This window comes from Pituophis catenifer, unplaced genomic scaffold (genome assembly GCF_029215685.1).
Source record: "Pituophis catenifer annectens isolate HBS135680 unplaced genomic scaffold, rPitCat1.0.hap2 SCAF_2, whole genome shotgun sequence".
Classification (NCBI taxonomy): domain Eukaryota; kingdom Metazoa; phylum Chordata; class Lepidosauria; order Squamata; family Colubridae; genus Pituophis; species Pituophis catenifer.
This window is the reverse complement of record NW_027256882.1, coordinates 144,884,924-144,901,120: the sequence shown is the minus strand read 5'-3', so window position 1 is coordinate 144,901,120 and position 16,197 is coordinate 144,884,924. Positions and strand designations below refer to the sequence as shown.

The 16,197-nt window shown below is 35.7% G+C and overlaps 1 protein-coding gene across 2 annotated transcripts in view; it reads left to right on the top strand.

Moving 5' to 3' along the window:
- The first annotated feature begins 2,236 nt into the window (after nt 1-2,236).
- The window catches only part of LOC139312704 (ABC-type organic anion transporter ABCA8-like), a 76,094-nt gene continuing 62,133 nt past the window's right edge, over nt 2,237-16,197 (top strand). The window contains exons 1-8 of one of the 2 annotated variants that reach the window (XM_070937716.1): nt 2,237-2,341; nt 3,415-3,616; nt 5,050-5,226; nt 8,835-8,935; nt 9,425-9,651; nt 12,021-12,159; nt 13,477-13,662; nt 13,990-14,122. In XM_070937716.1, coding sequence (XP_070793817.1) covers nt 2,237-2,341; nt 3,415-3,616; nt 5,050-5,226; nt 8,835-8,935; nt 9,425-9,651; nt 12,021-12,159; nt 13,477-13,662; nt 13,990-14,122 — 1,270 coding nt within the window. Of the gene's footprint in view, nt 2,342-3,414; nt 3,617-5,049; nt 5,227-8,834; nt 8,936-9,424; nt 9,652-12,020; nt 12,160-13,476; nt 13,663-13,989; nt 14,123-16,197 lie in introns of those variants that run through there. The other variant, XM_070937715.1, reaches the window with a different exon arrangement.

The following is a 16,197-nucleotide window of genomic DNA, read 5'->3' as shown; positions in this document are numbered from 1 at the left end:
CTTGGAAGTTTGCTAGCATCAGGATCTGTGCAGGATTTGATGCTTTCGTCAAAGCAACAAAAGTAGCTTTGCAATTCAAGCTCTGACCCATTCGTGCAGAAGTGTGACATCTTGTTGTGACAACAAAAACGATAGAACAAGGAAAGGGTATAATGCTGCTTTCATCATTTGAAGCCCCCTGTGGAGGCTTCAGCCCAGTACGACATTCATCTACCATTGTAATTTTAACAATATACAGGCAAACACAAAACTATTCATTCTGTCAGAAATCTAAATCTGGAAGTTATTGAGAGTGAATATGGTCCTGACTGCAAAAACAGTCTAATAAGAGGAACTCTTTAGAATAATGAGAAATCCATTGGAGTTTGTATATGGATTGGGGTCCAATTATATTTCTGGATGCAAAACAAATCCCTAATGAGCAAAGATCAATTTTTCATTAACAAAATTTTATTCCCCATGAAAGTATGAGAAAGTGTCAAGCTACTTTACCAATCTTGAGGGTCTTGTTGATTGAAAGTTGTATTTTTCATCAATATTGCAAAGTTGTTGAAATCAACACAGTGCACCAGCAAGGCCGGCTAAAACTACTATACAGCAGAAAACATTGTGATATTTCTTATACAAAACTGAGCAGTTGATTTCCACCCCCACCCCCCTTCTACCTTGGCCAATAACACAGATCTGATGAAAAAGCTATCTTTGGTGGACTATTATAAATTGCATGGCGCACACAGAGCTTCCCCCATTCTCTTATTTCTGTGCTGAAACCTACCTTATTGTTTGTTTAAGCAAATGCAGACTGAGACACAAATCTAGCCCAAGATGTCTCGTGTCTTCCCGACTGATTGTTCTATCCAGTGTGAAACACTGAGAGAACATAAGTAGCTGAGCCAATCAGTTGGACCACGTTAATGCCATGTAAGAATCCTTATCACACTGAAAACCGAATGTCTCAAGAAAAACCCATATGATACCTACCTCAATCTCTGTTCAGCATCTGCTAAGTTATGCAGGTTGTTCACTCTACTTCACGTTTTCTCAAACTTGGCAATTTTAAAGTGCGTGGACTTCAACTCCCAGAATTCCCAGTTGCCAAGTTTGAGAAACATTGCTCTACCTAATAGTAGGGCTGAAATTCCAAAGACAATGAAACCTACACATCTTAATCTCATTTCCAGATTTGTGTCTTTAAATATGCATATTTTTCAGCTAGGTGCAGAAAAAAAATATAAATGTTAATAAGTTCTTTGTCTCTCTTGAACTCTGGAATATAACTTAAGTTCTTTTTCAGAGATACAGCTGTATGAACAGTGATGAAACCTTCAAAACAAAGAAATCTGTTCAGCTGTCCTGAGAAGGAAAAATGGGGGGAGGGAAAATAAGAACACCAAAGTATTGTGAAAGACTGTGGCTTTTTTGCTGGGTTAATGAACTGAAGGAATGAAGTCATGAAAAAAAAAATAGTAAGTTGTTGTAGCCTTTTCCTCCCAAACAAATCACATTTCAAATGGACATTGGTTTGATTCTGTAGCTATCTTTAATTCCTTTCCTCCATTTCTTGTTCAAATCGTTTAAGGTAAGGATTTCTGTGTTGTTTTCTACTGGCTGCATGAAAACAATAATCCAGTTATGCAGAATACTATTTAGATTTCAAGCATTACGCAATTTAACTCATTGAAAGCTACTATAAATTCAGTTTGACTCAATCTGCATATGCTTTGCCTGGATTTATCTTTTTGAAGTGGATCCTGCTTCTGAGTAAAGCTGTGTCAGATTAAATTATGTTAAAAGAAAGGTATTTACTGAAGTTTCTTAGAACATTGTCTTTTTTCATTGGCAGTCTAAAGATTATGGATAAATTGCTTTCTGCATTGTTGGATGCTAATGTGGACTTCTACTTGGACACCTGGAAATGCTACTAACTGCAGTGGAATAGATGGGAATTCTATACAGAGATTTGATTGTTTTATGTTTTTTGTCACTCTATTCTATTGTATTTAGCTAAGGAAAAAGTGGCATGCTCAAATACTCTTGGTCAAATAATTCTAAGTCAAAACCCTGCATGGCTTTAACCTTTATTGATCTGTTTAGGAAATAAATAGATGCACGGAACATGACCCCATAAGCAAGGAAAGGAGGGGGATTGTAATGTTTAACCTGTGCCTCCCACTACAGCTTGCATGATGTTAAGATTTCTTAGTGGATTTCTTTTTTATTTCAAACAAGCCTTACCATGCAGACAGAGTACATGCGAAAAAGAAGCCTGTGTCAACAGACTGCTGCACTCTTGTGGAAAAATATAATTCTGAAATGGAGGATGAGAATGCAGAGTTTTCAGGCAAGTACCAAGAAGCAACTTTCACTTCAGTGCAACCCCTCTTCCCAACCCCTATTCCCCGTTGAGATTTCTTTTCTTCTGGTTTCCTTTCTCTATTTCTAAATTATGAAAGTTGTGAATCTAATGTCAAATATTGGACTAAAGACTATTTGTGTTGTATTTATTGTACAACTTGATGAATATAACAGGTTTTGGAAAAAGGGGAAGGTACTCATGTGCTTCTGATTTTTTGGTTCCCTATCAGCAACCGACTTTGCTAATGGTCTATGACGTCTCAAGAACATTTCATGCGAGACAAGGGTACAGAATAAGATGGAATGGATTCGGCTTCAGCTTAGAGACAGACAACATACTTGACTGCACACTGACATAGCAGAGATGGTCTCACATTTGGAGGACTTCCAGGGTACAAAGACAGAAGAAGAAAAAATCAGTTTGTACATGTGAAGCCCAAAAAGTCCAATAAATAAGTTTAAGAAAGGACAAGTTAAAAAATCTTTAACTTCTTGCTAAAGGAATTTTAGCAACTTTCTTGAGTTGCTAACATTTCTTGTTATAACCAAAAAGAGAGTGCACACCATCCATTTAAATGCTTTCTTTCTTGTGCAATATATAGAAAATGGAGTTTTTTTTAAGACTAATATTTTCAGTCTCAAAATTAAAATTGTAACACTTTAGGAATAAGGGTGGTTCTAAAAGCATTTTTAAAAGTTTCCTCCCATCTGCCATTAGCCAGTCTGCTGCATTCAAGATGCCTTTTGGGGTTAAGACTAAATGTGTGGCTAAACAGAATTTCCTCACTGGCATTGCAACTTCTCCCCATGCATATTTTATATGTGCTTCTGTAGGGTGTGATGCCAATAGGCACACATATAGGTGCATACATGCATGATATGAGAGTGTGCATGTATGCAACATTGCAAGGTCCACCCTCCTAGATTCTCTTTTGCTATATTTTCATTAGTTTAGATCCCAAATGTTATGTCTATGGTTCAAAATAGAATTGCCTTGCTACAATCATTCCAAAATACTGTAATGGGTGTTAATAACTTGGAGTTATTTCATATTTCCAGGAATGGTTTTGTTCCCTGGTTCTCTTCAGTATAATACTGTTATCAGCACATGGGTTTTTATTTGAGGAGGCTGCCGAAATACCTCATGGTCTCCTCGGAAATCCTTCATTTAATATTACTGGAGTTAAACTTTTGTATGCTCCAAATACTAAGATGTCAAGAGAAATAATGAAGAAAATAGAAACACTCTCTCCTCTAAAAGGTATTTTATTTATTTATTTTATTTATTTATTTTATTAGATTTCTATACCACCCTACTCCCGAAGGACTCAGGGCAGTGCACAGCCAAACAATAAAAACACATACATACAAAATTTAAAAATAGAATAAAACCAAATTAAATAATTTTGGCCCCGACAAATTTAAAACCCCAAACTTTTAAAACCAATTTAAAATTGAATATATAAAATACTAAAAGATATTTAAAATTTTAAAAATCTTTTATAAAAGAGGGGGAAAAAATTAGGCCAGGCCGGCCTGGTGAAATAGTAAGGTCTTTAAGGCGCGGTGGAAGGTGCGCAGATCTGGGATCCTCCATATCTCTGGGGGGAGCTCGTTCCAGACAGTAGGTGCCCCCACAGAGAAGGCTCTCCCCCTGGGGGCCGCCAGTCGGCATTGTTTGGCTGACAGCACCCGGAGGAGCCCCTCTCTATGGGAGCGTACCGGCCGGTGGGAGGCTATTGGTGGTAGTATCTGTCTGGTAGTATCTATAAAGTATCTGTTTAAATGTTTTCAAAGACTTCAATAGATGTTACCATAATTTCAACTGAGCTCGTTTTGATTGAGTTTGGTAACTATAGAAAAATGATTTCAGGTATTCTCCAATGCTGTTAAAAGAGCACGTCAATTTAGACAAAGTGAGCAAGAGAGCCAGTTAGGTCTAATGGTTAAGGCCCCAGGATAAAAGCCAGGTGATTCTGAGTTCTAGTCGTGCTTTAGGCATGAAAGGATCTGGGTGACTCTGGGCCAGTCACTCTTTTTCTCAATCCAACACAACTCACAGGTTAGTGTTGTGGAGGAAAATAGGAGGAGGAAGGACTACGAGATATGTTTGCTGCCTTGAGTAACTTATGAAAATAATAAAGGCAGAATAAAAATAAATAAATATCACTGGTATATGAATTATGACTGAGTTCATATATCATGCTACCATGATAGCATATCATTTCTGTGTTGTTCTTTAATATATTGTGATCAACTGATTTCATATAATCTGACAATAAAACCTGCTTTCAGATGGCTATAACCCTGTTCTTCTTATATGAGAAGCAAAGATTAAACAATTTGGTGGGTTTTTTGAAGATTAATATGATGGATCAATCCAGCCAATATGTTATGCATGGAGATGCTTTTGAGATCAAGATATCTATCAAATAGATGAATGAAAAGGCTTTGACCCTTCAATCATGCATTTCTGCTTGCTTATCTCCTTTTATTTAACTTAGGTATTAACAGAGTTCAGGCTACAAGATTAAATATCAGCCTAGTTTTTAAAATATTCTTTTGGCCAAATTTTTTATAATAACCCTTGAAATGGTTAACTGATACAGCTAATAAAACATGAGCATGCAAAGACATTTCTCTTTCCCTGTCCTATGTAGGATTTCACTTACTGACATGATTTCTATGCTAAAGGTATCGAGACGAAAGTGATGGAAGATGAGAAGACTATGAAAGATGAGAAGGCCAGGGCATCACTGCAGGACTTCGACTTACATATTTTTGGAGTTGTATTTCAAGATGAAATTTCCTATCGACTCCGATTTCCTACCTACAGAACAGTTATACCACACAAAGAATTTGCTTATATAGGTAATTCAAGATGGCTGTGTGTTTCATTCTAGATTTTCATACATCTATAGAAGTGTTTTTCATCCTTGGCAACTTTATGATGTGAGGATTTCAACTCCCAGAATTCTGCTCAGCATAAGTGGCTGAGGAATTCTGGGAGTTAAACTCCATACATCTTAAAAGCTGCCCAAACTGAAAAACACAGGTTTACATGTAAGTCAAATGCAAATATAGCATCAGATGTTCTTATGCTATTATATATTTGCATATATATAATATATAGTGTGTATGTGTGTGTGTTTGTACACTTTCAACATGGTTTACAACATTTCATTTTTCGAATGACACTATAATTTTCATTTACAGGGATATACATACATATATGTGCAGATTTAAAGTGACACTATTTTCATGCTTATTTATTGGAGGTGTAACAATGCAATCTGTGTTACGAATTCAGGGTATCACCCCTCAGAAGACCACATGGGACAGAACAAAATCCTGCTTTCTCCTAATTCCTTGTGTATTACAATGAGTGAGAAACAAATCATGCTCTTATTTGTGCGATGATTCTGGTATATTGAAAAAGCAATGAACAAGATCATACCAAGCCAGCAAACTAAGGATCCATTGTAGCTGAAGAAATTTGCTTGGATTTTTTTTTTAAAAAAAGTGTCTAAAGTGTGTCCTGTTGGATAGCTGTTGGTATTGTTAAGTAGGTATCAGTTTGTTTGATCTGAGCTGATTTATTCTTAGATAAAATTATTCATGGAACAGAGATAAAATTAATCAGTAATATACAGTATACCAATATCTGAGGTATAAAATGGAAGAAGAGGTAGTTAAAGATACCATGATTAGATGGGCCAAACATTTTGGCTAAATATAGAATTAGAGAAATGGGAAAAATGGTGGGAAGTAAATATTAAAGTGACTCTTTCAACAGTATTCAAGGAAAACCAGTTAAAAATGTTCTACAGATGGCACTTCACACCAGTACAACTTGCTAAAAATGTCTCCAAACAATTCTCCAAATTGTTGGAAATGTAAAAAAGTCTCCAGAACATATTATCATCTCTGGTGGACATGTCCCAATGTGAAAAAATATTGGATTAAAATTAGAAGTTGGATAGAAGAGATAATTGGCTATAATGTGGATTGGAAACCAGAAACGTTTTTACTGGGGATATTGAACAGAACTTACAGTAAAAGAAATTAGATATTTGATTCTGCATATAATTACAGCGGCAAGGATAGTCTACGCACAGTCCTGGAAAAGTGAAAAGATCCCAACAGAAGAAGAAATAATTAAGAAAATCCTGGACTGTGCGGAGATGGATAAATTAACAGAAGAAATAAAAGAAAAGGAAGATACAGAATATTATCAAGTATGGACTAAGTGGTATGATTGGCTCGAGATTAGGGAAAGTAAATGTGAATAAACGATGGAGAGAAGAAGGTGACAAATGCGCAAAATATTGTAAATGAAGAAAATTAAAAATAAAGGGATGATAATGATAATAAAGGATGGGAAAAATGGGGAACGTATATAGTAGAAAGTAAGAGGAACGAAACTGATATGTAAAAAGAAACACATATCATGTGTTTGTATTTTGTATGTTGTGTTGCGTTGTGTTGTTGTGGTAAAACTAATAAAAAATTTTAAAAAAAGAAATACTAAAGAAAGAAAAAAGCAAAAGGAGAATGACTGCAGGAGAGAAGTCTTATTTGATTAAGTTTTAGGATTAGGGTTAAGATTGATCATCCAACAGAATGAATGGTGCAAAAAGAGATAAATCAAGACTGATAGTAGCTACTTGGAACACAGTAAGGAGAATTATGTTACAAAGTGCTAGAGATATGAGGATGAGGGAAAAATACTGTGTAATCTGTAAAGAGAAGAAACAAATTGCAAAGAATATAGACAAAGAAAAGAGGAAATAGTTATGATTATAATAGGCAGAGAAAATGGAGAACAATTTGACAAAAAAAAGTATTTTGGAAGTTAAGAAGTATCCTATGGAATGATTAGACTTAGGCTGCAAGGAATGCTTGCTGTGGTGTTGAAGCATATTGGATGCAGATGTGAATGTATGAAGGAGAGGCTACATTATTGACTGAGAACTTGAATTATTTTCACTGAATGTTAGACAGACTGCATAATAGCAATTTTATTTTATTTTATTTTATTTATTAAATTTATATACCACCCTACTCCCGAAGGACTCAGGGCGGTGAACAGCCATAACATAAAATACATATAATACAAACGTTAAAACCATTTAAAATACATTAAATCTTTTGGCCCAGAAAACAAATTTAAAACACCCCAATTTATAAGACAAATTTAAAATTTAAAAAGCAATAAAGAGCATTTGTCTGAAATTAATGTATCAAACCTCAAGATTATTAGGGTTCACATGGAAAAGGAAATGAAATTGACAAGTTGTAAATAAATTGCAAAAAATAAAGCAAGTAAATGAATTTGTGTGCTTTGGTAGAATGTTTACTAAAGATGGAAAAACAAATGGAGAGGATCTGTTAATAACGCTCTACTAACTTGACTCTATCGACAAGATCTCAGTTTGGGTGATTTATAAAACTTGCACTAAATATGTGGTATTTTAATACTTTTTATGTTTCCTCAGTGTGGTGCATTGTTCTTTCATTATTACTATTGGTCTCTATTTTGTTTTATCTATTTTTCTATGTTACCTTGAGTTGCTTTGTGGTTAGTTGGCTTATTAATTGAAATAATTATAATAAAGTGAAAATGCTGATTGAAAGGCAGGGGCTAGCTTGTTGTCTGTGGCAAGGAATGAATGTTTGTCAAAGGAGCTAAAAATGGCTAAGAACAAATTTCTGTCCATCTTGTTAAATGAACATGAGAGTTGTATATATCAGGAAAAATATATAAGTAAATTGAATGTGGTACCAATAAGCTAAGCACATATGTAATATGTTTACAGTGAACCATATAGCCATGTAGATGGTCCTGTTTCAGAAATCTGTTCCTTAGATTAATTTGATTTAATTATTTATTTTCTTGGTTCGCTCTTGAATTTTCCTTTGTAAAGCCAAGCTATAAACAGAAAAAATAATTTTCTTTATACTTATGGACATCTTTCAGATTTATTTTTTTCCAAGAAAATATGGTCACGTAATATGTCTGACCCAGTTCAATAATGACAGCACTTAAATTAGAGTCTTCAAATCAAGGAATAGTTCAATGGAAATAAGAATTAGAAACAGCTCCCATTTTTTCTTGACTTTAGATAGGATGATGTATTACGCTGAGTATTGTTTAAGATGTCAGCAAGTTATATTGTCCTACTTTTGTGTAAGATAATTTTCATTGGCTCCAGCACTTCAAATGCCTGAAGAAGTCAAAGACATTGGTAAAAAGCAAAGCAAAGTTCTTCTGTCTCTTTGCTCTTAGAAGAGAGGGAAATCTGATGCTCCTCAAGCCTTTCTCATGGGCTGTTTTCTTCAAGGCCTCAATGCAGTGAATCATTTTCCTGGAGATCATCCAGTTCAATCAAATCCCAACATTTCCCCAGTTAATAGGGACTGTTAATTTATAAGATTGAACATATAATATTGTAAAAATCTGCTCTTCTTTTTTATAGATACATGTTTCAACTTTTCCTCAATTTATTGTGAAAATCCGAGGTATTGGACTCAAGGCTTTGTCTCACTGCAATCTAGCATCGACAGTGCACTTATTGAAGTAAGTGGATATGCCTTACTTTTATCTACAGCAGTGGCAATGACATTTTCTCAGTTTGTTTGAATGACTCTTTTTCTTTCATTTTGTTTGCAGTTTTATATATTTTGATTTTTGGGTGTTAAGTGAATTTTGTATGTGTATACCCATACAATGACAATAAAGTTATTATTATTATTATTATCTGGCTGATGTTTATCCTACTCACTGCCTCTGGATCTCCCTGGGATGTAGAATAGAGCTCATTCTAATCTACTCAGAGTGTACTCCAGTGCTTTCCTTTTCCTAAGTACCGTACGTCCTCTTCTTGATTCCAATATTAACATCATTGTTAGGTTCCTGTATCAGGTCAGTGTGTATGTGTGTGTGAGTGTGTGAATACACACTTTTAAGTAATTCAATCGTTTTTTCCTTTATAATGTAATTGTCCAGGTGGCATGGTAAATCACCTATGGAATAAGTTATCAGTAATTTCAATGTCTTTTCTTCTAGAGGATCACCAATCACTCTGTTTGGGAAGAAATGACTTCTATCAATGGCGTCCGTATGAAATCACCTTCTATTACAATAGAATCTGAATTAGGAAATGGTGTGTTCGTCTGGACCTTATCACTGTGTTTTGCTCCATTTATGTATTTCTTGGCACTATCTCTTTCAAGAGAGAAACGGAAATTAAAGGAGGTGATGAAGACAATGGGACTACGAGATGCAGCATTCTGGTGAGCTACGAAATTGTCTGTAGTCTCTTTTTCTCAGATGGATCCAGCAGGTTTTATGAGAAAGAAATGAATGAATCCATGCCAGCTGGAAAGCTCAGCAGAGAATTTAACGAAGCTCTGATCATGGAGCTGGTGCTGTAAATAGTAGCTCCATGTTAAGTTCTATTTCCTTTGGACCTCTAAATACTTATGTGACTGATGGTGTCACCACTCAGGTCCTTGTTTCCTCTTTATATAAATGGCTGTTCTGGCTGGCCATTCTGCAACTTAGTTAAATATAACTAAATATTCCCATTTGCAAATTTACAAAATACTTTGGTAAATTACCCAACTTTGAAGGGCACTGCAATCACACGTACAACATACTGTGTCTGTTTCTGGTTTTTATGCTAAACAGTGTTATTTATTTATTTATAGAAATAACTATATTCTACCTATTTTAAGCCTCAAAGTTACTTACTTTTCCACAAAAGAAAAAGTTTCAAGTCTTTAAACATAAAGCCATCATAAATAATAAAATATATGTATAAGTTAAATCTACCACTGTTAGCACTCATAAGGGGAAAAACAGTAGAGCCTTCTTGAAGGTCAATAAATTGGGGACACCATTATCTCAGGCAAGATATTCCCCCAAATGGGGCAGCCACTGGGAAAGATCATTGTTAGGTCTTCTACCTTACATAGGGTAAGGATCTCCAATATTGGTCAGAGGAGAAGGTATTGCAGGCTTTTGAGAGGGTAATTTCAACTTATGAATTCATTATGAATTGGGTCCTCCTATAGCTGTGGCTCATTGGATCTAATGAAGTTTACACTTGGCTCATCTCCTCTTCTAAGTGAGCATTTATGTTTAAAATTCTCCCTTTTGACTCACCCATTCTTTTCTGTAACTTTTCATTTATGCAACTAACTCTACCCAAGAGTCTGCTAACATTCCTTGCTGCTTCTAATTCTGCTTCTACCTCTTTTAATTTGTCAAAGATAGCTCTGCATCCATTAAATAGACCCTCAAGTGGAACAGATACTTTTTTTAATGTCCTCAAACATTTCTTGATACTGTTGCACATTTCTTTATGCTCCTAAAAACTCAAATAATGCTACTGTGAGCAGATGCACCTTAAAGCAACTTTCTTTCCATGGACTACCCTCCAGTTTAAACACCTAATATCCCAACTTGGAGAAAATGTCTTTGTAATATATTTAACAACCTCTGCAGGTGTGTTTTTAGGGATGGGGCTGGATGAGGTATAATGTCACTAGGGTCTACTCCAAAAATGGATCCTCTGCTCATTTTAGAAAACTGCTTCTAGCCAGCTAGGATTGACCATGTTCTAGGTCACTTGGATCAATTTTGGCAGGACCAGAACTCAAGCCCAATAGCATTCTAGATGTGACTCCTCTGTCTAAACAAAAGAGATGCCAAAAAACTGATAGCCATGGAACTGTTTTCTAGATTCCTTTCATTGAAAAAAAAAGTTTTCAAGAAGAGCCAGTAAGTCCTCTCTCTGAATAGCAAAAGGAAAAGACCCACAAAGCATATCACTTTATGTGGATATTCTTTGATTACATCTGCCAATAACTGCAATCTGGGAAGAGTTGAGGGAGACATCTGCTTTATATTTATTTGGAAGAGTCATCCTTGGCTCCTTGGTGTTGGACAGCTAACACATTTAAAGAAAAAAATAATAATTTTATTTTTCTATCATTCCTTGAAATTGGTGTAGACTGTCACTGCGTTTTTTTATTTACCAGCTGAGCTCTCATTTCTGGACTATCAGACTTTCCGTAGCTTGCCAACTTTTGTTATCAGTAAGCTAAACTGCGCATGTCCTCCACCCACATTCCTTCTCACACTTTTTTTTTCTTCTCTTGCCAAAAAGTCCGACCACAGGGAGGTGGCCGGCACGAACATTATCAAAAATGTAACTATTAGATTAGTAAGATGTTTTATTTTTCTTTATAACAAATAAATGAGTTTTCTTAGAAGATATATCTTCGGTTTTGTTTTCTTAAAGTATGCTGGCAAGGAAAAGTCTCAATTCACTCCTCTTAATCAAGGTGCAATTATCCCAAAGGCAGAATGGGATTAATCAGCGCCCTGACATAGACAAGGGGTCATGGGAAGGCTCTTGAAGGCCTCCACTCTTCTTCATATTAGGCTACTGTTCCTAAGACATGACTGCCAAATGCCATTTAACGATAAGAGCCTCAGTTTCACAGTCACAAAAGAAGCCTTTCCTGCAATCAATGTTTTTCTCCTGTAGGCTTGGACCATAATATTGAGCTAAACTGGAGAAATAATTTAAGGAAAGTGGAGAAAAATCAGATAAATGTTATCAAGAAGGTTAACAATGTCTTTTTCTTCATAGGCTCTCCTGGGGTTTGCTCTACACCATATACATCTCAATTCTAACCATAATGCTGACATTTTGTCTGAAAGCTACATATTTTTACCTATGCAGCAGTTCTACCTTATTTGTCCTGCTTTTCCTTTATGGCATTTCATCTGTAAGTGTTGGGCTTTCCTTTTCTCAGTTAAGGTGATATGTTTGATGCAATAAATATTTCTGTTCTGCTCGAGGACAGTTTCTGGACCAAGTTAAGAAGAAACTTTTTAAATATTAAATTAAAACATTTATTTCTCAAGTGTTCTCTCTTTTTAATGAAGCACCCAAACATGGGAATAGCTTGAGGGATCTTGGAGATACCAGTTCAATTAAAGCATACCTGGACAGATTATTCCCTTTAGTAAAAAGTTATTTTGTTTGGTTAGCTGAAAGATAGGAAAAAGCATACCTCTCTATTTTGTATTCATTGACATTTATTTGATAAGCCGACTGCACCTTTCCAGAGAATATTGAAAATATGGTTACGTCATTTGTTTCTTGATAAATTTGAGATTAGATAACTATTAAATGTTTTATAGACAATTATTCAGAATTTTCAGTTCAAATGTTGCAGTCTGCTAACTGGCTTGGGATGATTAAAGAAAACCTGTTATTTCCTTATTTTTGAAAAAGATACTCTGAGTATCACTTGACTGAAGATTAGTTCACTGTTTGCCCCTACCATTGTAATCACCACAAATGGAATATGCGAGTCTGTGATGCTCTTTGAAAATTGTCTTGCAAGTTTTACTTGAGTAGATTCTTGTGGAAGATCCCCACATGGGATAAGAAGACTGGTGTTTTCTCAGCTTGTGATAGCCAGGGGCAAGGGTGGGGAAATGGACACCCTCTAAAATAAGGGGGAACATTCTGATGCAGCTGTGATATAGTAGGAGAAGTTTCCAAACAGAATGAAATTTAATAGCCATGATTCTAGGTTAAAAAGTTCAATTATCAGTATTGAGTGGCAGAGCAATGAAGTTGAATATACTTTTTCAAAATTATTGAGTATGGTGGCATTAGGAGTCTGTAGAAGAGTAGGAAGCAAAAATGGGTGCCAGGTTCCATTTGTGGTCCCACAGTCTTTTCATGTTGCCTGAATGCCTCAGCACTTAGAGCCAAATGGACTCAATTCACTCTACTGCTGATTTTTTAACTCTCTTTATCTTGAGCATTTACAGTTTGATTGGACTCCCATCTCCTCTTGTTTAGAGAGATGATAACTTTTTGGGAAATGTGGCTATAAGAAGGCATTATGCACTGTCTTCCTATTAATTCAGTTCAGTTTGAATCCTGCCCAGCAAGTATCTACTGCAATAATTTATCTTTTTAATGTAGGATGCAACAGTTATATATAAATACAGAACAATAATTTATTCATTCTATTGTATCTTGCATATTTGTAAACTGTACTAACTGGCAATTTCTTCTTCTGCAGATATGTCTCTGTTTCATGTTGAGCTCTCTCCTAAAGAAACCCAGAATCACTAGCTTTGTTATTTTCATTTTCATTTTTTGTTGGGGAGCCCTCAACATTACTACAACAATCAGGTTGATACCTCCAAGTTTGGAATTGATTTTGAGCATCTTCTGTCCGTTTGCTTTTGGTGCTGGGATTTCAAAGGTAAAGTGACACACTGTATTTTACTTCAAAATTCTAATTCCTAATCATGATGCAACTAACAGGAAACACATCTGACACTCACTCTGGTGGCATAGGTATTTCTCTTCCAAAGATATTTTGATAGGAACACATAGCAAACTGAACATGGACACAAAATGGCATTCCATTCTAATCTTTCCTTCATACTCCTGAGACCTATGCTTCCATTCCAAGAGGGTTAGAATCGGATCAGTAGTTTAACTTACTAAACAGTTAGTTTCATTTCAACTCTTTTTTCTTTCCTATGAGAATTTGATTTACATTTTTTTTTTTGTTCTTTTCATGCAGGCTCTCTATTTTCAAAAATATGGAAGGACCTTTGATTTTACTGACTTAATGTTCGAACCGTATGGTTATTGCTTGCTTATTGACAGCCTCTTATACTTGCTGCTGGCTTTCTATTTTGATAAGGTTGTGCCTGGTAAGAATATTACTGTGAATATATTATAGTTTGAAGACCAGATTTCTGCAAGTTGCTTTTCGTTAACTCGGAAGCATCATTTTTGAATTAGGAACTGGCCTGAAAAACAGGGGAAAATAACAAAGTTGAGACAGCAAGTATTATATCTTTCTATAGTTTAAGTTGACTGAAATTCATTTGAAGCTTCTAAATACAACAGTCTTGTTCACATATTGTGCATACATGTATGAGCTGTAGACCATTTAAAAGAAACCAGTGCTATGCAAAGCACAGAAATGGTGTACGCTAGAGTAAGCAAATGAAATTAAAGGTGGATGACAAGAGAGAAAGAAAACTTTCCTTTTGTTTTCTAAACCTTAGTAATTTTGTGGAGCTCATCAGTTTCATTGGCTTCTCATTTTTGTGTTGCAATTCCATTCCCATTTATTTTCCGTACATGACCAACAATTCCAATGCATTGCTTTCATACAAATCAGTCACTTTGCATTCAATTCACAAATATTCAGCATCCATTCATTCTGGGTCTTTTAGTCTCTTGTTTCACCATTAACACATTTGTACTGCATTTATGTTTCTCTTGACATATCCGGCTCCCACTTACAACTACAGAATTGGCAGAAACCTGCTTTTATACTTAGCAATTTCTACTTATCTTGACAAAAAGCTTCACAACAGAATTATTCCACCCCATACTTTTCTACCAGCGTTTGCACATTTTAAAATATTTCCATTCATGTTCCTATTTTTAGTAAATATTCTACCAAGATGCACAAATTCACCCACTTATATCAGCTTTTTGCTATTTATACGTCCTTGCAATTGTTCATTCCATTTTCCCTGTGAAACACAACTGCCTTCATAACACTCGCTCCAAATATTTGGGTCCTCAGCCAACAGTATATAATCATCATTACCAAAGCCCATCACAGTCCCTACCAACACAATTAACAATACCACAATAACTCCTTATACAATGCTAAAAAATCAGCCAAGAGGACATCACACCTCTTTCTCTTGCTCCCTGCTCAGTATTAAACCTTTTGCCAAGCATCCCATTTATTCCTCATGTTTTAATTTCATTTTTAATTCCATACCGTTTTATAATTCACACCTATTAACATCATCTATTTCTTCTAAATCTAATTTCTTCTAAATCCACAAGCATATAGTAGAGTATGCAAACAGAATTGTGTAAGCCATGTTATGCCCTGTGATGTTCTATGGAAGTGAAATTTGGACTTTCAAGAAAAAGGATAGGAAGAGTACTAACAATTTGAACTTTGGTGTTAGAGAAGGGACCTGAAAAATACCATGGACAAGCAAGGAAACAAACAGATGGATCAACAAACAAATCAATCTAGAATTACTCACTTGAGACCTAAAGGTCAGGCTCATATTGTCCTACTTTGGACACATTACACAAAGACCTAAGTTTGTGTAAACGATTCTAATTCTGTAAAATATCAAAAGAGAGAAAGAGAGAGAACAACTAGAAGAAAGATGGAGAGACTCAATTACAATGGCAATGACTGCACTATTAAGAGGCTGGCAAGACCAGGTTACAGACAGATTGACCTGGAAAAAAGATCTCGATGATCATAGAGATCAGCAATGACTTCTCAAACTCATATACAGTATTTCTAAACTTCTTTCTCAAACTCATACATATTTACATGTCCTACTCAGGGGTGGGTTTCACTTACCTTTGCTACCGGTTCGCTCTCTTTCGTGCGCTTGCTTCACTTGCGCACACACCACTTCTGCACATGTGCAGAAGCTTCTGCACATGCGCAGAGGGTATTTGATGACATCCGGGTGGGTGGGTGGAGCCTCCCACTGTCGCTGCTACCTGAACCGGGGCGAACCGGTAGCAACCCACCACTGGTCCTACTGAAAATAACAGTCAGATTTAAAGCCAAATTGTCCTTGTATCCTTTCAGGCAGAATTCTTCCTGATACTCAGCCAAGCACCCTTAACAAACTGTAGCAATTTGCACTGTCTTGCTATCATTTTTGACAATCAGCATTCTCACTGTGATGTCGTCTTCATGTATACATTATAAATAAATTGTAAG